Raw genomic sequence first — 21890 nt, 5'->3', positions numbered from 1 at the left:
AAGAACGTAGTGAAGTTCCCGACATTGTCAAAAACTTTGTGGCATTTGTTGAAACTCAATTCCAGACCCCTGTTCAGACCCTTCGTACTGACAATGCTCGAGAGTATGTCTCCCAATCCCTTGATGACTTCCTGCGAAGCAAGGGTATTATACATGAAACATCCTGTAGCTACACACCTCCTCAAAATGGTGTGGCTGAAAGGAAGAACCGTCATTTGTTAAATGTCACCCGGGCCATTATGTTTCAACGTCATGTCCCTAAGCGGTACTGGGGTGATGCACTTCTCACTAGTGCTCATCTCATTAACCGTATGCCTACTCGTGTGTTGAATGGTCATTCCCTTTATTCTGTTTTGTGGCCTACTCAGAATCCCTGGCCTTTGACCCCTCGAGTGTTTGGGTGTGTTTGCTTTGTCCATGATCATAGTCCCATTCTCAAGAAACTTGATCCCCGGTCCATCAAAGCGGTCTTTTTGGGGTATTCCTCCACTCAGAAGGGATACAAGTGTGTTGACCCTAGCACTTCCAGAGTATATGTCTCCAGGGATGTTACCTTTCATGAACATGTGGCATACTTCCCTGCGACTCCTCTTCAGGGGGAGTGTCTAGGTGACAGAAGGGAAGAGTATTCTTCGCATCAGTTGATTCAGTTTATGGATTTCTTGGATTATACAGTTAGTTCTCCAAGTGTGGAAGACGTTGTCAGGAAGGACAGAGACAGTCAGATGGAGGGGGGCCCTGTGGAAGAACAGTCTCGAGGTCACTTATTTGGTCAGGTTTACAGCAGGAAGAAGAAGGATGTGATGGAAGATGTCGATGTTGCCAATCCCAATCTTCCCAATCTTGTGACCTCCCCGAATGATCCAAGTCCAATGAATGAAGAACTTCCCATAGCCCTGCGCAAGGGCACCAGGTCATGTACTTCTCATCCTATTCAGAGATTTGTTTCATATGCTAAACTCAGCAAAGACTACAAGTGCTTTGTTACCTCTTTATCTATGGCTGTTATTCTCAGGTCAGTGGAAGATGCCAGGAAGGATCCTAAATGGCTACAGGCCATGACAGAGGAGATGGACGCCCTGGAAAAGAACAGTACGTGGGAGGTTGTTGACATCCCCAAGGGAACTCACTTAGTTGGTTCCAAGTGGGTGTTTAATGTGAAGTACAAACCTGATGGCACAGTAGAACGCTATAAAGCCCGCCTTGTTGCTAAAGGGTTTAGCCAGAAATATGGGATTGACTATCTTGAGACGTTTGCTCCCGTGGCGAAACTGAAGACCGTAAGGGTCATCCTAGCTCTTGCAGTGCAGAAGAAGTGGAGCATGGACCAACTTGATGTCAAGAACGCCTTCTTGAATGGTCACCTTGAGGAAGAAGTCTATATGAGCATGCCGCCTGGATATGCTCGGAACGGGAAGTGTTGCTATCTCAAGAAAGCTTTGTATGGTCTCAAGCAGTCCCCTAGAGCGTAGTTTGAAAGACTAAGGGTTGTAATGAAGACTAATGGGTATAAACAGGGAAATGGTGATCACACCCTCTTCATCAAGCAGAGAAATGGTCTGGTGAGCCTTCTACTTGTATATGTTGATGATATGATTGTCACAGGTGACGACGATGGGGAAAAAAGGAAGATGAAAGAAACGTTAGCTGCAGAATTCGATCTCAAAGATCTGGGCAAACTAAGGTATTTCTTGGGAATTGAGATCGCGCGATCTGAGACTGGGCTTGTTATGAGCCAAAGAAAATACACTTTGGATCTTCTAAAAGAGACAGGTAAACTGGGATGCAGGCCCTTTCTTACCCCAATGGAGTCTGGCACAATGATAAGTATCAAATCTGGGACTATCTTGGATGAGGAAGGAAAAGGGAGGTATCAGCGGCTGGTTGGTAAACTTATTTATCTCACTCTTACTCGCCCAGATATTACGTATGCTGTGGGTGTGTTAAGTCAGTTTATGCATGCCCCTACTGATTGTCATTGGAAAAGTGCTGAAAGAGTATTGGGATACTTAAAGAATGACCCAGGGAAAGGATTGCTCTACACTCGGCAAGATCGACTAAGTATTGAAGGATACTCTGATGCCGACTGGGCAGGATGCACAGATACTAGGAGGTCTACCACAGGATACTGCATCTTTCTTGGAGGTAACCTTGTGGTCTGAAGAAGTAAGCGACAAGAAGTTTGTTCCAGGTCCAGTGCTGAGGCTGAATACAGGGCGGTTGCTATGGGGGTTACAGAGATGCTATGGCTCAAAATTCTTTTAGCAGATATTGGGGTTAAAATGGAAGAGAAGATGAGGATGTATTGTGACAACAAGTCTGTTATTAACCTGGCAAATAATCCGGTCATGCACGACAGGACTAAATATGTGGAGATCGATCGCCACTTCATACGGGAACGCATAGATTCAAAGGAGTTGATTCTGCCCTATATGAAGTCTGAAGATCAAGTTGCAGATGTCTTAACTAAGTCTTTATGTACATCTCAGTTTGAGAAAAATGTTAGCAAGCTTGGCATGTTTGACATGTATGCCAAGCTTGAGGGGGAGTGTTAGAATATATTGTAATGGGGAACCGGGTCCATATCTGGACCCGGTCCTATGGGGCACGGATACCGAGGTGGGCTCGGTATCCTAGGCGGCACTCTTTCTCTCCCTCCTACATATTCTTCACTTACATGTAATTGTTGAAAAAAGTGAATGTGATTTTCTCTCTCCTAGGGTTGCGGTTTGCCCCTAGGTCAGAGCTTCCCCGTGGTTTTTCACCTCTTTCTGAGGTTTTCCACGTATACTGTGTGTGTTTTCTCTACTCTCTCCTTGTGGTTCGTGTTTCTACACTACGAATCAAGGTCCTTAGGTCACTTACTTTGAATTAGAGAGACCTTGTTAGGTTTGCTGTTTCGGAAGGAAGAAAAGTGGAGAGTGCGAGTTACAGATGCTGTTTGCAGAACTGTTCAGTTATTGGAAGATTAACGAAAGTGAACTTGGTTTATTTTTAACTTGTCAGGGATGGACCTGCAGTTTTCAGAAATCTTCTGTTTTTTCTAATGATTACCTGAAAGTACAACCAGTAAGGATGTTTGAGGTCGTTAGTTTTGCAACATTGTTTGGTGAGGTGAACTGATTCTCCATGTGTAATGTTTATCTTTTTTCGAATTATGATGACATGACCACAAGTAGAGCCCCAGTTCGTTTTACCTTTGTTAAGGCATTTTTCTCCTTTTGCTGGATTGACCAACATTTTAGAGAAGTGTCAAAGTGCTAAATGTTTATTAGGCAGCTGCATGTGTTTTTTTACCAAGCTTCAGATTAAGTCCTGTTACATTTAGAATGCTATCTTATGTGCATAACTTCATGCAGGTTCTCTTGAAAAACCTTCCTCCAAATAGTTCACTTATCAGTGACATAGTAGAACATGTAAAGGGCTTCCTCATCAAGGAAGGGCTGTTGAAAGGAGAATCAAATGCATCGTCTTTGTCCACACGCCGCCTCTATGGAGGGCAAGTAAGTTCCCTTGACAGCGGTTGGTGCCTTTTCATCAGTCTGTCCACTAACCATTCGTTAGTCAAGAAAAGAAGTAGAAGAATGAAAATGAACTTGATATTGTCAAATTGTCTCATGGCGGCCTTATCTGATAGATAACGCAAGTTTATTTTACAAAGATTGTTAGTTATTTCAAATGAGGTTTTTTTTTTTTATATATTAGTAATTACAGAAATAGTATCCTAAATGGTAAGGGAAACAAATATTTATAATACTGAAAATCTGATATCTAGAGATGGCATCTATATTGATTATTCAGTTGCCGTTGATATCCATTCTTGATAAACAACACAAACCATTAACACTTAAAACAAAGTTGCAGCAAACATGGGGTGCATGTTTCCATTTTATTGAGCGTAATTGGTCTTGTCTATTGTAATGTGATATATTAATTTCATTGGATCTGTTTGTTGTGCTATATTGATATATTGGTTTGATGTATGTTGTTTGCATTTTACGCTTTTCAAGGCTTTCATATAAATAAATAATGCACTACGTCAGGGGTTGAACAATGTGATAGGTAAAGCACAATTGATCAATTCAAATCCCTTTCCTTGTACTTTACCAGTTACTTTTCTGCCCTTGGAAACAGACTAATAGAGCTGCCTGTGGAAGGTACGGTGTTATAGGATTCAGTTTTGGTTCACCCTCTGTGCTAATAGGAAGGTCAACATCTTACCAAGGAGACATGCTCGAGTTTGTAATACCTGATTTGATGTCAGTTTAACTTGATACTGTGCTGTAATGCAATCTACGTGTTTGAAGTTCAACCGAGTACAGACTCGTGGATGTGAACATGGTTTTAGGTCTGATATGGCTGTTTGATTCTGTTATGTCCTAGTCTAACCTGGATCTGATGAGTCCATAAGCAACCACAAGCAGGTGACCAGGCAGGCTGCCAGGCTCCACTTGGGCTGATGTTTTCTACCATGTTGTAGTATGAACCATGAAGAACTACGTGCATGTGTGTAGTCTTGTGATCTCTTGAGGTGATATTGGTGAAATTGCTTCTGCTTTCCGCCTGGTGTCTGCACTTTGAAGCAATATTGCTACATATAAATAAAATACATTTTTGTTACTTGCTGCTTGATATTTTACAGGACTGGAAGTTTGGTCCGATGTTACTCACATTATCTGAGCACCTGTTTGTGAGTTTTGCAATTCGCTTTCTTCGAAAGCAGGCGGGCATAGTCATGGAACATGTTAGAAGCATGCGTAAAGAAAAAAGAGCAAAAGTTCCTGCCCCCTTGGACGAGGACAAACAAGAAGCTAGCAGGAAACAGGCACTGGGCAAATTTGTTCTGTTGAGCGTTCTTGCATATATAGATGGACGTCTTTGTCGGTGCATACCAAATGCAATTGCCAGACGAATTGTCAGCGGATTTTTGTTGAGTTTCCTTGATGAAAATGACAAGAGATAACATGCCTTCCCTTTCAAGGTATTTGAACAGTCTTGATGTTGCTCCACCAAGGTATTATATTCTAGATAATCTGTAAGAGGGGAACGTGAACCCTAGCTCAAGTCCAGGTCCTTGTCGCAAGATGTTAGAAACCCAGAATTCAAATGACAGTCGGAGAGAAATCCGAAGAAGACGCTCAACAACGCGGGGCTTTCGACACAGATTCAGTTCCTTGACTGGGAGTTGCTACTGCGGCAGCCAAACTGCCATCATTCTCCTCATCTGTTGCCTCGCGGGAACCTAAACGCAGACTCTGACGAGTGACGATTTGGAGGAAGTAGTCGCAGAGGAGTGGTAGTGGCTAGGGAGGATGTGGTCGAAGAAGGTGCCGCCACTGCAGCTGCTGCCGCCGCCGCTTCTGCTACTACTGGTACCCTTGCTTTCCATCGACCCCTCAGCTTCACAGCCATGCTGGCGGCCGCCGTCAGCATGCCTTCCTCCTCTTCGTCCTCTGAGTAGGTAATGCATTTCAAACAAGGCATTTCTTGTTAACCTTGGATCTTCACTTCGGATCGAAGAAATGAGGGCATCGAACACAACCTCTTAGACAAGGGACGTGAGATGAAAAGGATCGGTTGTATTACTTCATAAATATTTTTGAGAAGTGCATGCATTCGAATTGACTCTGAGAAAGATAATTCTGAAATAATGGTCTATCCAAGGGACGCATGGTGCTCTCCCTCTCTTGTATTTTCTTCTTGTATTTATCTCTCTTCTTGTATTTAGGAGACTTAGGAGACTTAATGTCCTTAAATTTTAAATTTTGTTATGCATTCTCATTTTATCGACTTTCTCTCTCTCTCTCCCTTTTTTTTTTGTTATCTTCCAGTCGTCATTCAATTAAAAAATGAATGTCCATTGTCTTTCTCTGTTCTCTCTCTCTCTGTCTGTCTTTTTTCCTTTTTTTTTTTAAAGAAAAAAAGACTCTTGAAAACCACTTTGAGCAGTTTATCAAAAAGGTCTGCACTACAAGAGCATTCAGTCGTGGTCGGATAAGAACAATTCATGGCGAGGAAGTAAAATCTGTTTGAGAATAGATTCATTGTAGCTAAATCTTCTCTAGATGGTAATCACCTTTGCGCAGACTAATGCTTAAGAAATATTTGCCCGAGGTAGCACACAATAGATGAACTCAGAGATCTGGCCAAACGCTGTAGGAGACGAACACAGTAATCCGAACCAAAATCCACATCGTGAAGCGCAGATTCAACACCGGCCTGTTTTAAGATACTGTATATTAATCTAACCACAGAATCAGAAAGCCAAAGCGGCTTTTGCCCAGTCCCAACTTCCAAACAAGGCTCTTATTGTATAAGAACCGAGCACTGATTGTGAACCTTCACTAGAAGTTTAAGTCAAAGCTATGCGCTCGTGCTCTCTTGGACACCTAACGCCAGCACGGAACCCCAGGAACAGGACACTTAATATTGTGGACAGCGCTTTGCGTCGCCCAAGACGGATGCTCTACGCAAAACATAAGTATCGGTTATTGTCATTTCGCCAATAAATCAGCCCTTTGTTTGCGTGCACTCGTTAGAGTTCCCGCGAAATGCCTTTCCTGCATCTGTTCGCGCCAAGACAAACAACCCCTACGCTTGCCTGCCGTTTGCCTTCTGTAGCTGGGAGACATGTTCTGGACTAAGGGGCTCTGCTGCGCTCTGTCAATGTGCACACTGATGGGTGTTTATTCTGTTCTGGCCTCCCTCTCCGTGGTAAACTAATCCCCATCTGACCGACACGGGGGTGGGGGCTAGTGGGCTACGACCTGCATTGTCGGGCCCGGAGCAATTAGCTATTCGTGCACATATGTGATGAACTCCTTGTCTTCTCCGCGGTAGAGACGCTTTTAAGAACTTCTTGAGCGCCATGCTATTATGAATTTGAAACCCTTAAGGTTCAGCAAACTTGATCCTTCGTTTAATTTGAATGAGCATTCATTACTGACCAACTGGGAGTAAATAGCCATGTCGTGGTTGATCAGACCATGATCGTCTCAAGTTAGGTGGTACCTCTTCATGCTGCGACAAATCAAATGTTCTTATGGACTGCACATTTCTGTAGCATCAGAAAAGTGGTTAAACTAAGCCAGTGGTCCAATATTCTTTTGAAAAGATGACGAGAGGAAATACTGAGAAAAGTAAGTTTTTACCCCTCGCTTTCATGCACATGTAAAGCTTAAAATCAATGTTTGTTAAAAATTTTGAATCATTGCCCTAATAAAGCCAAATTAAGATGGTCTTCCTTGCTCAAAATGTGTGATTTTCCAGCTTTAAAGCTGGAGAACTAATTGAGTTGCTTAGGGAGCATAACGCGGCTGGTTGGGTTAGGAGCATGTGAAAATGCATGTTTCTATAGCATTATGTACTTCGTTTTCAAACCAAACCATGAACAAGGGTACCCAAGTTTCCACCGTGTTTGATACAGTCGATTTTAGTTGATTTTACATTTTACCATTACTGAGTCACTGACATCATTTTACAATTACTGTTAATTGCTTTCGATTATTAGCTCATGGGTTAGTATGTGAAAAGTGACTGCTCAATTCTGCAAGTAATCTACAGAATGAGAAATAGTTCCCCTTTTTCCCAAACACGCGGTGGCAGTTGCTAATTCCAATTTGTGTTGCCCCTTGGGTTGCGGAGGCCAGTATGCCTGGAGCGACAAAGATGAAGAGCATTAATGAACGACTCCAAACACCACGAGGCGGCGAGAGTGTTAGCAGCAGAAGCGTATAATACTTGGTTAACCAAAATCCGTGGCTAATTTAAACAAGATTATCATCAAACCAAAGTGGAAATTTTGTTTTAATCACTCTCCTTGGCCGGCTTGCCCCCTCTTTCCACCATGATAAATGAACACCAAGAAGGGAATGAATGAGAACAAAACAAAACAATGGGCACCAGCACTTTATTGATCCTCCCTTCACCTCACTGGCCGGAGAAAAGACAGTCTCGGCCCCACCTTCCCATGCAAGAGCCAGAAAAACCATCAGCCAGGAGGCGGTTTTTCACCATGGCCAGGACACAGAGTGGGCAGTTGCGTAACCTCGCCACAACCAAAACTCCAGGTGAGCTAATGGTTTTGGCCTCCTGGTATTCCACGTCTGGCCAAATCCAGCAGCGGCCTGCTTTCTCCACTCTCCAGTTTCCCTTATATAAAAAGGCATCACATCCCCCAAAAGCCAGGCCTCATTCAGATATACCAATCTTACTTGGGTCTAGATCGATTCGACATCAAAAGATGGCTTCCGTGATGAGCAGTGCCTCTTCCTACACCTCCTTCAAGGAGGAAGGCGACGACCTTCAGCAGGGCAAGACGGTGACGAGCTGTGTCTATCTGAGGTCTGCTTCCTCTGACAAGAACGGGGGAGAACATCAGCCACCACTGGATAAACAGGTGGTTCTCAGGCGCATTCGCCACCAGAAGCGTGTGAACAAGGTCCAGACGGCCCTCAACACCTTCCTCCCGCAGCAGTTCTTGCCGGAGGACGCTGCCAAGCAGCACTGCTGGATGGACGACCCTTTCTCTCCCTGAGCGCGTGCAGCCGGCGGGAGAGCGGTGCTGCAGGGGGCCCATGGTGGTCAAACTACTGGCCCTTTCTCTCTGTTCGTCGACCTCCTTTCTCCTTACCATATGCGCACTGTGAAGTTCCTCTCCTGTAGCACGTGAGAGACGTACGGCGCGACGTCGGATGCAGAGAGAGTGTGGGGGCAGCTGCCCGATCGGGGTGCAGAGAGGGAGAGGGAGAGACGACGACCCTGTTTTAAATGTAAAAGTCTTGATGTAATGGCGCGTTTGTATCTTAGTGTTCTTCTTCCGTTGTTAAATGACAAGATTCCCTTTTCTGAATTCCTGCTAATTTTCTTTACATCAATGCCGCGAGGTGTAAAGAGACAGGTTTAATTGCGCCCAAGTTGTATGTTATACTTTAAAATAAGTTTATTCGTAAAATCTCAATTCATAACTACATACGATATTTATGGTTCCAACACCAAGAAGTTCATTCATAGATTGATTTATTTGGCAATGTAAGTTTGTAAGTTATAAAATCTTGTCTACGTGAAATAAGGTTCATGATATGAGATAAAAAGGCTACATATGTTAAAGATTTGTCGTTATATAATCGTTGTAATTGATTTACAAAGAACAAATTGTTAGGCCGCATATATTATGTATCAATACTAACTCCATATTTTTCAATATGTCAAAGATATACGTTTATTACGTGAATCAAACTCATGAGTCTGATATTGGAATCATCCAATTCAAACAATTATAATGCATTCTGTACAAATTGAATGTATACACCTGTATAATGAGCCTGGTATGGTCTTGGCAAGGGAATTGGTTCTTGGCAGGAGCCAGGCGTATTTGACTGAGGAACATTCAATATACATTTGTGGAATTTTTTATATATAAATATGAAAAAAAAAAAGCTGGGGCCAATCAATGTAAACAGAAACCGTTGTTAGACTGTGTGGGCAATTGTATGGCTCTTCCGTTGGTTCTAGGTGGTCAAAACTCATCCCTGTCATCACATCCATACTCTAATTAAGTAATTGAAATTTCAAATTCGAAGATTCAATTGCAAGTTAATTGTTCATCACCTGATGCAGTATTTCCATATTCTTCACTGAAAGCTTGGCGTTGCTAGTTTTGGATCGATGGCAAACAAATTGAATTTTGATCTTTCTAATAGACATGCTTAATTTTCGATCAATCATGCATAGCCATTGGCCATTAATTAATGCACCTGGCAGCCTGATTCAATCACTGTAAGCCATTGTCCTGTACCAGGATATATAAAACAACATGTAAGTCCAAACATTCCACGATTTAAAACATGTTATTTTAATCAAAGAATTGACAAAAATGTAATACGCAGGTCTTATCGAAATAACGTTGAACGTAAATGAAGCATCACTCGTACAGATCGATAGATTCTCTTAGACAAGTTGCGTAATGCTATACATGCAAAACCAGCAACTCATGGTACGGTAAAGTGTTATATATATATAATCCTTTGTAATGAACAGTTGAGAAAAAAAAAATGTATGAACTAATACTAAAAGATAAAAATACTTATCACTTTTTTCTTTTTATTTTTGTCTTAGTTATTTAAGATCTGACAACCCTCATAAATGAGCTGGGTAATATATATATATATATATATATATATATATATATATAAGTGTATGTGTGTGTAAGGTCTCACGAGGTCCACCAACATTGAGTAGAGGGAGGGCCCATTTGATTCAACTCTATCCATTGGTATTCCTAGTTAACTCAAAAGCCGAAAAGATGCCCAAAAAACGAAGGAAAAGAGACCAGAAATAATATCTACACCCCTCTGTTTTGTGATGGAAAATTTTGCCTGTCGCCAATGGGTTGAACTGTCATGAAAGGGACCTGCTAGGGTTGTTGAGATCCATTTGAAATGAAAAGGGGTTGATTACGAGACTCCGTTTGCGCACGTTCTTTTCATCGAGTTGGCACACGTCCTAGATATTTATCGTCTTCTTCCAGCCCCACGGATTAGACCCACCGATTTCTATCCGGCGATTGATTAAAGAGATCTGGAATCTGATTCAGAACAATGTTCGCGAGCAAGAAGAACAATCGACTAGCTCTCTGGTAAGTGTCCTCCATCCGTGAGACTCTCACGTTATTAATTCAGGATAATGAAACAAGAAGTTTTTCCCCGAACCACTGTCCTATCCCTCAAAAGAATTCTTTAGGCATCCAAGTGGCTTGGATCTCCATCGCCATCTGCGCCTGATCAATTGATTAGTTGGTTTCTAAGGAAAAGATGATTTCGTTGTTGTTTGTGCTACCTCCTCTCCAGAAAATGGAAACAAAGAAGTGTTTTGGTAGTTCCCTAACGCCATCAAAGAAAGGTTAAAACAGATCGATATCGTCACTTACATATGTATGGTTCGAGATTTCGAACGAGTTAACTTCATGGATGGACGATATCGTAACATATCACGCCCTCAACATGATGCTCTAACTTGCGGAGAAACGCCATGGAGCAGTTACAGTAGTAAGGATCTGATGCTAACTTGTGCATTCCAACTCAGGGCATCAAATCCCACGCCAAAAGTGCATACTGATTCGCTGACTCATGTACATTTGTGACGAAGTTACATGCTTAAACACAGGTACCCATATTTCCTTTTTTTTGAGAGAGAGAGAGAGTCTCATTCATAATTATATTTATGGTTCATCCATTCGCTTCGCCCACTTGATGGCCAATTTCATAAATTGAACCACTGGGGATGACAAATAACTAAAAACATAAAAACCATATAAATTAGACGTGTAGTCAGGGACAGAGCCTGAAATTTTTCATAAGGACAGTTTAATTGTAGTTTCAAATTTTTGACAAGTATAGAAAGTTTTTAAACTTTTAATATAAGACAACTGAGATTTTTTGAAATTTACATGTAATTTTTTTTTTTGGTTTGTGGGGGGTGCTAGGCCCTTGCAGTCCTTTTGGCTCCGCCCTACTCGTAGTTTATTCCTGTAGACTCTAACCCTGGACCATGAACCCTGGACCATGTTAGCACATGGGGGAGGAGGCTTCCTGGTTGTAATCCTCTCACTCAATAAGAGATAAGAGACATATTGAGTTAAGAGACAAGATGTGCAGTTTAAATTTTATAAAAAGTTTAAATTAAGTAATGGTTTTAACATTTCCCACTCATAAAATCCAATGGATGCATCAAAATTCATATCTTCTCACCTCACGTTTTCAAACAAATTTTCGTCCGTATATATAGTTCAAAACTAATGAACAAATGATCGACGAGATATAGCTTGGCATTAATTTGTCGCTCAGTGGTAATCACTAATTACCATCGGAAAGGAAAGAACAGGTCGTTCACAGCTGTCGCCAACGAAAGTTGAATGACACAAGGAAAAGGCAACCGAAAGGACTCGATGGTTTGGATCGTTGTGGCTCTCGTCTACACCTTGTTTTGTTTGTGCTTATCCTGCCCGCTTCACTTTCACACTGTGGAAAGAATCGAAATCTTATAGTGTCCGTTGAGTTCATAATTACAGCTCCTCTCCATCGTCTTACGTGCATAGTTCCAATGCACATGAATCTGGATTTTGATTCCTTCACCTGTCGCAATTCATAATTACCAACTTTAAAATCGTCAGCAGTCTCGGCATTCTACTTCCGACTTATAATGAAAAGTTGCACTGCCAACTTCAGAAGAATCTAGCTCTAGTTTTTGAATTCTGACAACTACAGTCTCCAGCATTGCAGGCCACGAGGAACAGCGATACTGCAAAAAATCTTGCGCTTTAAGAGGGAGCTGAGGTACCTTGGGCCAACAACATGCAAGCAAGCCTATTGGGTAGTCGACGTTGATGAAAGGAGAGTATACAGTAGTCATCGATCAGTGATGCCGCAGAGGTCCTGCATATGTTTGATCTTCTTTGTTTGAATCCCAGTTCAAACATGAAGGTTGAGAGACATGGCACTAACCTTTTAATTTCTCATCAAGTGTTGTCATAGAGCAAGTTGATGTTATACTTTATGATACTTGAAGAGACCTTGATTTCATCTGCAGATGAACACTGCCATTAGTGCTCAGTCATACTTTCTAGATTTAACTGAATTCACACGACGAGAAAGTCTCTTTTATGAAAAGCGTTGGCGGAGGTGAAAACCGATCTTAATTTCCCTCATTATAAAACTAGGTGAATATGGTCACAATTCATTTTGCTCCTTCAGCCATGGGCAAGAACAGAGCCATAACCAGACGCATTAACAGCACAGGACTTGCTGGTCTTGAAGAAGCACTCTTGTACAACAGCCTAATTGAATGGAGATTTTGGAGATATGAGACTATCAAACACTTTGAATAATATCTTCAGAAAATCAAATAAGATTTTCAGATCAATAAAATTCTATATGATAAGAGAACTACAATTAGGAATTTTGGGAAGGGGATGCATTTGGGTCTCGTCTCCGAGCCATGAGTTGTAAACCTACTGCTCACCTAAATTTTTTTTGTCAATTTTGCAAAATTTTCAAATACAGGCCATGTGGCGTGTCTCAAACAGGCAACAAAGTCAGAACCTGTTTTATTTTATTTGTTGACATAGAGCCTTCTTCTTGTTAGAAAAATAATTACAGAACGAACTGTTTCTTTGATTTGACCAAGCTGGCATTTCTATAAAATTTGTACTTATCATTAAATGCAATCAAGGAATTTAAAGGTTGAATAAGAGAGAGAAAAAAGGGAGAAGAAACAGAGGACCCCCGGAGAGAAACCCAAAATTTATCCAGTGGCAAATAAAACTGTTTGCCCACAGTAAATAATAAATTCTTCTTTCAGTCGCCGTTTTGAATTTTATTAATTTCTCCGCTGCCATTAAAGTACCTATAAGATGCATTGCTGACTGAAAGAAATATGATTCCTTCTAACACCGTATGGCCAGCAGTGAGCAAACAGGTCTATCTTCATCATCTTGACAATTTTAGAAGCACCAAATTTACAAAAAATGCTCTTCTGTAATAAGCTAGATTTCACTTCGAGCTTATAAAAAGAGAACAAAAAGTCGACATATATATATGTATCATGGACCACAAAAATCGGTGCTTAAATGCTTATGCTTATCATTGAATAGCATGCGAACACCAAATCAAAAGACTCTTTCAGGCGCCGGAAAAGGAAAACATGTCATTCCTTTTTCCGTAGCGTCTTAATTGATGACAGGGAACAGTCGGATGCACAGAGTAGCTGCGAGGAATGTGCCATTGGCGTTTGAACGCGGCCAATGAAGTGAAACAATTGAAAGGAAACTCGTACCAAACATGCCTCTACAATTGAGATGTTGGTCTGTCTCATTTTTAGAAAAGACGCGTCTCTTTGTTTCTCTGCGTCTCTACTTTGTTTCTGAAGTTTTCAGTATATATATTATATATATATATACACGCGCCAAGTGAAATCCTTTGACTATTGAAATCTTCTCCAATTACAATTGGTCGACGTATTGTATCATGCAAATATGAGTAAACACACTACTTGATACACTACATCTGTCAAAAACTAAGTGAAAACCAAGGATTATATTAAGTCCTCGCATGCAACCTTTCATTGAAAATTTAGAAGATGTGAAACCCTTTGACTATATATATATATATATACACACGTTAGGTCCTCTATGTGACATGAAAAATTTAGTTTAGTTGATTTGTTTGATGCAGACCGTCGGATGCATTTAACATCGACTACGTACTAGATGCATGCATTTAAATTTGATAAATGTTTTAAAAGTTCTTTACATGTAATGCTTGACTAACTAAACAAGGAAAAGCACGTTCAATTATTTAAACTTTAAACCAAAGAACATCGTCACTGACTCATTGTTATGTTTTCTATAAGGGCCTAACAATTTGCATTGACCGTGTCCGTTCGGCCCATCTATAGACCTAAGGAAACGGGCACGTTCCTCAAGATACCCATATTTGAGAATGGCACATATCCAGGACTGAAAAGAAAAAATGTATTTTAAGCTCCACTTTCTATAGGCATATTTTATCGTATGCAGTAGAGACTAGAGCTGCCCTTACCCTTTTCCTCGTTTGGTTAATTGGAAAAACATAAGAAATGGTGTAGGGTGGAAGAAAGACAGATTCTCTCAGAGCTTTTGCTTTCTATCAAGTCAAATGTTTGACCGCCTTCGGAACACGCTCCCCATCCCTCTTCAGAAAAGAAGAGAAAGGAATTTCGATTTTTTTAATGGGAAAAAGGAAACTGAAAAGAAAAAGGAAGGATTCCGAGTTCTCAATTTCTTGTTCGTCTTCCTTATAAAAGCCTAGCAAGCGATCTACTGTATTTTCTTAGGTGAACAATTTTGTTGGGGAGAAACGCGATTGGGTCATTCATGATGTTTGGGTCCGCTCATTGAAGAGAGAACGCGTGAATTCTGCAGGCTCTCTTTCTTTCTTCTTTCCTTTTTTTTTCTTTCTTTCTTCTTTTTTGGTTTTCGATATAGAGGAGGTACTCCTTTCAATGCAAGCTTGGAAATGAGGGAGCTTTGGAGGTGGTTCATGGAGGATTGGTCGGCCTGAGGTTCGGGGGCCAATGCTGGGCAGAGGAAAGGAGGGAAGCATAAGAAGTAATGATGGTGGTGCAGTCCTTCTTCTGAAGTTTCCTCTTGTTTTTTTTTTTTTTTTGTTTGGTCTTCTTGGCTGTAAATTATTGAAGAGTTGGAGTTTTCCTTTTTGTGGTTCCTTTTATTTTGGCTTTCGTTGGGCAGGGGAAGGGAGGGAGTTACCTTGTTGGTAGCTGATTGTCTGCCGGCTTCTTGTGTTTCCGATGGAGATTTAGTCGGAAAATCAGAGTGTGTTGAGCCGTCGAGGGAGTTCCTTGGTTCAGGAAGTGAAAGGAGGTCTTTTTTATGAATATGCATGTCTGGAATTGTCGTTTCCCTTTTTCCTTTGGGAAGTTCTTCTGGTCAAATTGATTTGCGGAGACTTTTCTTCTTCGGCGGCCGGCCCCAATTGAACTGCTTGTAAATGCTTCACCTGCGTTTCTGCAAAAATCAGACATTCCACACGCTCTGTTGGTCCTCAATGGAAAGAATGGAATTCTTTGGAGCTCGATTCTAGTTTTGCTATGAAAGTTTCGGAAAATTGCTCGAGTATGGCCCTTTTCTCGTGTGCTTGTATCCAAGATCCGAATTTTTTTTCTTTCTTCGGTCGGTGTTAATGTTCAGCAGAAGTTTCTTGCTTTCTCTGGTCGATTTTCTGCGAGGAAAATAAGCACCTCTCTGTTCGAGCCGAATTTTGCCCCTAAAATGAAGTTTTCCAGCAAGTCCTCACTCTTAAAAGTGAAGTTTTCAAGTTTGGAATTGTTGGTCTCTCTTCTTTTCTCCGGCTTTCTGCTTCTGCCATTGATTTCTGCCGAGGACTGTAATCGGATATGCGGCGACCGGAACGTCCCTTACCCGTTTGGATTCTCCGAAGGTTGCCTCATTCGGTTAGACTGCCAAAAGAACGAGGGCGAAAGCATCGCCTTCAGTGGCCAGCCCGTTGTTAATTTCACGGGCGAGAGTCTCATACTCAGATTTCCAGTGAACTGCAGCCGTCCGTTCAAAGAGTGGAACCGTTTCTATGGGAAATTTTATGCGTTAACGGGCAGGAACGGTCTTCTTCTACATAATTGCAGCTCGCAGACAACCAGTTTTATCGAGGGACCTTTGGTCGGCGAACGCCTTAATGTCAGCTGCGGTCGGGAGAACATAAGATTTTTCTCCGATGATTCATACGGGTTCATGAGAAAGAACCTTCTTTCGAATTTGAGTTGCGAGTACCTGGTGACGTCTGTAGCGGCGGAGCAGGCGGCGTTGTCTCTGGATTTTCAGACGATGGAATTGGGGTGGTGGCTGAACGATAGCTGCTCGGCCTGCTCCTCGAATGCACATTGCTCTAACATCACATCTCCGTTCGACAGGAATCCGGCGATTAGATGCAGCTGTAATGAGGGATTTGTAGGAGACGGGTTCCAAGTCGGAGATGGTTGCCGGAAAAGTAAGTCATCCGCCTGATACTGGCCGGTGCTTTGCTCTTGAGTTCCTATGAATTCTTTTGGAGCTGTTCATCGTAGCTTTGCTGAATCATCTTTGTTTTTCCTTGTCAATCGTTAATTTTAGGTTCTTCCTCGTGCAATCCTTCAAAATACATGGCTGGCCGATGCGGGGGCAGGACGAGAATTGGTGTTTTAATTGGAGGTATAGCCTAAGAGACCTGTTGCTTTCTCCGAGTTTTATTCTTTTATCAATCAAAATCTCGTTTATCTAGGAGTAGATGAATTTTTATTGGTTAATGAATCGCCTGTAGATGAGACCTTTTTTTACTTGCCATTGATGTTCTGTAAATAGCAAAATCCGCTAGTTCAAGTATTGCAGATTCTTCTTTCTGCTGTCTTTTTCTTTTTCCAACTTAATTTCAGTGATCCTTTTTCTTCTTCTGGAAAGAAACGCGCTTCTATTTTAATCTAGAGCTCTATTTTTGCTCGAGTCCTACTGAAAAATTGGGTTGCAAGGATCAGCATATGACTCTGCCTTCCTTTCTCTGTTTCCTTTTCCACCAGGCATTGTAGCTGGAGCTTCGTCGGTGGTCTTGGTTGGCTTGCTGTTCTTCCTCCTCAGGCGACGCAGATCATCTTTGAGGTCCCGAATGAGTGCCAAAGGCTTGTTGTCTAAAGCGGTTGGTTCCTTCAATGTGCCATTTTATCCCTACAGAGAGATAGAAAAAGCTACAAATGGTTTTTCAGAGAAGCAGAGGCTGGGTACTGGGGCCTATGGCACGGTTTATGCCGGGAAATTTCACAACGGTGAATGGGTAGCGATTAAGAAGATCAGACACAGAGACACGGATGGAATTGAGCAGGTCATGAATGAAATCAAGCTTCTTTCATCAGTCAGCCACGCCAACCTGGTCCGGCTGCTAGGTTGTTGCATCGAGCAAGATGAACAGATTCTGGTCTACGAGTTCATGCCCAACGGAACTCTTGCGCAGCATCTGCAGCGGGAGAGAGGCCAAGGTCTTCCTTGGTCTGTCAGATTGGAAATCGCTGCAGAGACAGCACATGCCATTGCTCATCTTCACTCTGCTCTGAACCCGCCAATTTATCACAGAGACATCAAGTCCAGCAACATTCTCTTGGATTACAATTTCAAATCAAAAGTTGCTGATTTTGGGCTCTCAAGAATGGTGTCCACTGAAACATCTCATATTTCCACTGCTCCCCAAGGGACCCCTGGGTATCTGGACCCTCAGTACCATCAGAACTTCCATCTCTCAGACAAGAGCGACGTTTACAGTTTCGGCGTAGTTCTTGTTGAGATCATAACTGCTATGAAGGTGGTGGATTTCTCTAGAAATCACAGTGAAGTGAATTTAGCTGCACTGGCGATTGATAAGATCGGGAAAGGATGCCTAGATGACATAATCGATCCTTTCCTCGAGCCGAACCGCGACGCATGGACGCTCTCGACCATTCATAAGGTTGCAGAGCTTGCCTTCAGGTGCCTTGCTTTCCACAGGGACATGAGGCCGTCGATGCTGGAGGTGGCCGTCGAGCTGGACCGCATCAGATTCAGCAATGACAGCAACAATTACGCCATGTCGCCGTGCTCCTCAATGTCATCGGCGAGGTCTCAACTGTCAACAATGAAGAAACATGGCAGCAGCATAAACGCAGTTGTTCCTCACATGGTGATTGGGATCCCCACAGAGGTGAACGGAATGTCGCCCCAGTCGGTGCACGAACGCTGGTTTAGCGAGCAGAGCTCTCCTTCAACAAACGGCTTGTTGGACAACGTAGTTCAGTGATCTAAACTTCTGATCACAAAATTTTCCATGTGTGAATATTGGCGACCACACTAGGTCTCTTGTTCATTCTTGTTGTAAATGTAAAATGTTCGTGTTTATCTCGTTCATGTCAAAGCTTCTAAAATCCCTGGATTCTGAACTAATAGTTCACAGTGGAACAGCGTCTACCACAGAACAACAGTGCAAGGCCCTTATCTTGAACTTGTTTATTTGAGGTGTAAAGGCACATCTCAAAGGCATTTTAGATTTCTCATTAGCAATTTCTTGCAGGGTATATATCAAAGTGGTAGATTACGTTCTCTCTCTCTCTCTCTCTCTCTCTCTCTCTCTCTGGTTGGGACCATTTCACGTGACGTTTGATGACCATGTGATCCCCTCAGCTCTTATATAGACTTGGTCAAAGATGTGATTGTTTCCTTTTCTCTATGATTTAAAAATTGCGATGGATTTAAGAGCTAGAACCATCGTTTTTGCAGTTGGATTGCACAGTGGTATATCTTTGTTTCCGTTGTTTTCTGTTATTTTTTTCTCTGTGGAAGAACGTTTGGGCATCAGGAATTTAATTCATGGCAAATGTGATTAGATTCATGAGCTGACACAAAAAATACCACTCGTTAATATTTTATTATGATTCATAACCTGTTCAGCTCGATCACTGGGTCGGCAGCCTGGTTGATTCGATTCAATCCTTGGTTGATCTCAGGAAAACATGTGCAGCAGATCAGAATACTAACTCGACCTGTTAATTTAGGGATGGGAGCTTCAAATTAATCTAGATATACTCGAAGTCAGATTTGGTCCGTTATGAAGCAGAAAAAGATGAAAAGAAGAAAAGGTCTCCTAACTGTTTGTCTCAGATCATCTGTTCATGCACCAGTCTGAATGAGTTCTCACTCTTTCAATTTCAAATTTGAACTCCGCGTCTGATCTGGTTGGATCCAACCTGTTTCCCTTTAAATTTTTAAAGGTGGAGAGGTTCTGACTTTTCTGAGATCATGGTGCAGGAACGGTGTAGCAAGTTGATTAGGTACACCACGCTTCTTATCCACTTACGTACTCCACTTTTGCTAATGGGCCAGGGTGAACACCTCCATTGCTGAAAAGTCCATAACTGGCGATCTAAAAGGTCCCAGTTCAGTTAATACTCCACTTTTATACACATTTCTTACGCGCAATTGGATACAAATAAGATTAAACTTTTTGTCCCAAGAGGTATAGCATTAGCATAGCTGGTCGGGCAGCTAGAATACACGTCATCGGTTTGAATCCCCTTGATACGACGCTTCTGCACCCAGTACAGTTAATGCTCCACTATACACACTTCTTAGGCGCAATTGGATATGAATAAGATAAACTTTTTGCTCCAAGGAGTATAACATAGCTGGTCAAGCAGTCACCTGTTGATACGACTCTTCTGCACTGTAAAAGGTGGTATCATGACAATCTAGTTGACGAGTAAGCTATACGTATTAATTTTCCGAAACAGCCCAAGAACCCGGGGACAAGGGGAAGGAACGGAGGCACCTTCAGGCCACTTTTGTGGGCAGTGAATTGTAAACCTCCCAAGCACCTGAAACAAGATAATCTTTTGCGTAAAAAAAAAATTTCTTTTGCACGTAATATAGATCTAGCTGAAGTGGGGCATAGGCTAGCTAATCTGACTAATGGATTGATTTTTAACATGATCGAAAATGGCCGACATCTTCAATGACAATGAAGCAAAAACCAGAAAAAGAAGAAGAAGAAGAGGACGGTGACCCAACTTTAGGCAAAACTTTGTGCTTGTTTTGTTTCCAATAAAGAAGTGGCTTAAGGACAAGATATGAATCTAAGTGTTAAACATTGTCATCCAATATGTATGCCTTTGATGACGCGGAAACCATTAACATGCAGACCAGACTGACTCCGCCATTACAGTGGCTAACTCTGATCTGGCAGGTAGATCAACCTCATATATCAGATTTGGGATCTGATACAAGCGTTGTCCACAAGACTACGTAGAAATGTTCTCAAATCTCAGCGTTCCAGGCCATTTTGATTAAATCTGACTACATAAGTTGGGCTTTAATTGTTCAATTGCTCGATATATATAGATCAAGACTTAGGCTATTGCAACATGTACATACAAATAGTTGATAAAAGACACTAGTGAAATGTTCATGTTGATAATGGCCCGTTTACTCGAATAATTGATAAAACTAAACTTATGTGAAAAGGAATTGACGTCAGCTGTAGTTTTCGTAAGACAGAAAGACATAATTTTCTTGAAAATTAAGTATGGTCAAGAAGGTTGATTTATAGAAAATTTTGACGGTGATGAATCGATGTGGTATGTTCTCATTCGCTGAAAACGATAATCGATTTTAAAACAAGTGTGAACTTAATGGTAGGCGAGGATCCTCTTGTGTTTGGTCCCACCAAGCATTAAAATTTGATGTTCATTGCCGACGCCTGATGCATGACCAAACAGGTTGCTGGAATATTGTTTCAAAATTTTAACAAAAACTAAAATAGAATTTTCAAAATTTTTATATACGTTAAAACTAAACTTTTTAAATTTACATCTAAAATTTTGAAGGGAGGGGGGTGCTGGTTATATATATATATATATATATGCCATTGAGTGCTTGGTTCTGCCTGATCCTGGCTTGCAGTTAGGAAATAAAAGGTTTGCATCACATAATGTAGTCTACATTAACTAATTACTAAAATATGTGTTGCTTCTAGATTTGAAATACTAGCCAGTGCATAATAAATTGACACTAATTTACTAGAAATATGTGATGACTTGCTTGAAGCTTCGAAACACTATTTATTTTTGTTCATGTGAACCAGTTTAATTTGGTCCAATAGATGTAGAGGTCAAGTCTATTTCATTTATTGTTGAAGTTTTATATTTTTAGGAAAGTCAACTTAGTCTTAGCTAGATGGGCTCATAATAACCAATTGCTTAAGCGAATAAGGATAGCTCATTTGATCTGGTCTGCTACTAGTTAGGTGGATAGATAATTTTGAAACCTCCAATTAATTTAGGCTACCAAGGTATGAATTAATTCCTGACCGTAATGCTGAACAAGTGGAAATACGAAATTTTCAACTCAAAAGGGGAAGAACATGTTGAACATGTACCTTCTCTATCCCAATTATTAAGGGGCTTTTGATGGCTTGTTTTTTTTTTTTCCTCATCTCAAATATGTCACTTAGGATGTCAATATATTCAATTTGGTTTGGATACCTTATCGAACAGTTTTAAAAAAATTCGGATATGGCAAAAAATTTAATATCCGTTTAAGAAATCAAGTCAGATTCAAATATACATAAATATCCTATCAGATTTTGATTCATGCTTTTACATTTTGATAATCTGTCAGATTAGGTTCAAAATTCAGATATGAATGTAAAAATCAGATTTCGGATTTGGATTCTCATATGAGTTTTCATTGTTTATATTTGAATCCAAATACATGAATATCCAGAAATCTAGATATGGTTAAGGGTATAGGCTATTCGAATTCAATTCAATCTGTT

General features: G+C 41.2%; 2 protein-coding genes across 8 annotated transcripts in view; both read left to right on the top strand.

Moving 5' to 3' along the window:
* Positions 1-5791, top strand: part of LOC116250167 (uncharacterized) — a 34720-nt gene extending 28929 nt beyond the window's left edge. For all 7 annotated transcript variants that reach the window (XM_031623634.2, XM_031623632.2, XM_031623631.2 and 4 more), the window contains 2 exons: positions 3360-3503; positions 4643-5791. In XM_031623634.2, the coding sequence (XP_031479494.1) occupies positions 3360-3503; positions 4643-4963 (465 nt within the window). In that variant the 3' untranslated portion in view covers positions 4964-5791. The remainder of the gene's footprint in view (positions 1-3359; positions 3504-4642) is intronic.
* An 8977-nt stretch (positions 5792-14768) lies between these two features.
* LOC116250837 (wall-associated receptor kinase-like 14) lies at positions 14769-18661 on the top strand. The gene is made up of 3 exons (XM_031624787.2): positions 14769-16556; positions 16679-16756; positions 17119-18661. The coding sequence occupies exons 1-3, from the start codon at positions 15824-15826 to the stop codon at positions 18360-18362; spliced, it is 2055 nt and encodes a 684-aa protein (XP_031480647.1). The 5' UTR covers positions 14769-15823; the 3' UTR covers positions 18363-18661.
* The last annotated feature ends 3229 nt before the right edge of the window (positions 18662-21890 follow it).

This window comes from Nymphaea colorata, chromosome 3 (assembly GCF_008831285.2).
Source record: "Nymphaea colorata isolate Beijing-Zhang1983 chromosome 3, ASM883128v2, whole genome shotgun sequence".
In the NCBI taxonomy this organism is placed as follows: domain Eukaryota; kingdom Viridiplantae; phylum Streptophyta; class Magnoliopsida; order Nymphaeales; family Nymphaeaceae; genus Nymphaea; species Nymphaea colorata.
Note: the sequence above shows the minus strand (reverse complement) of the source record. Positions and strands in the feature narration are given on the sequence as shown.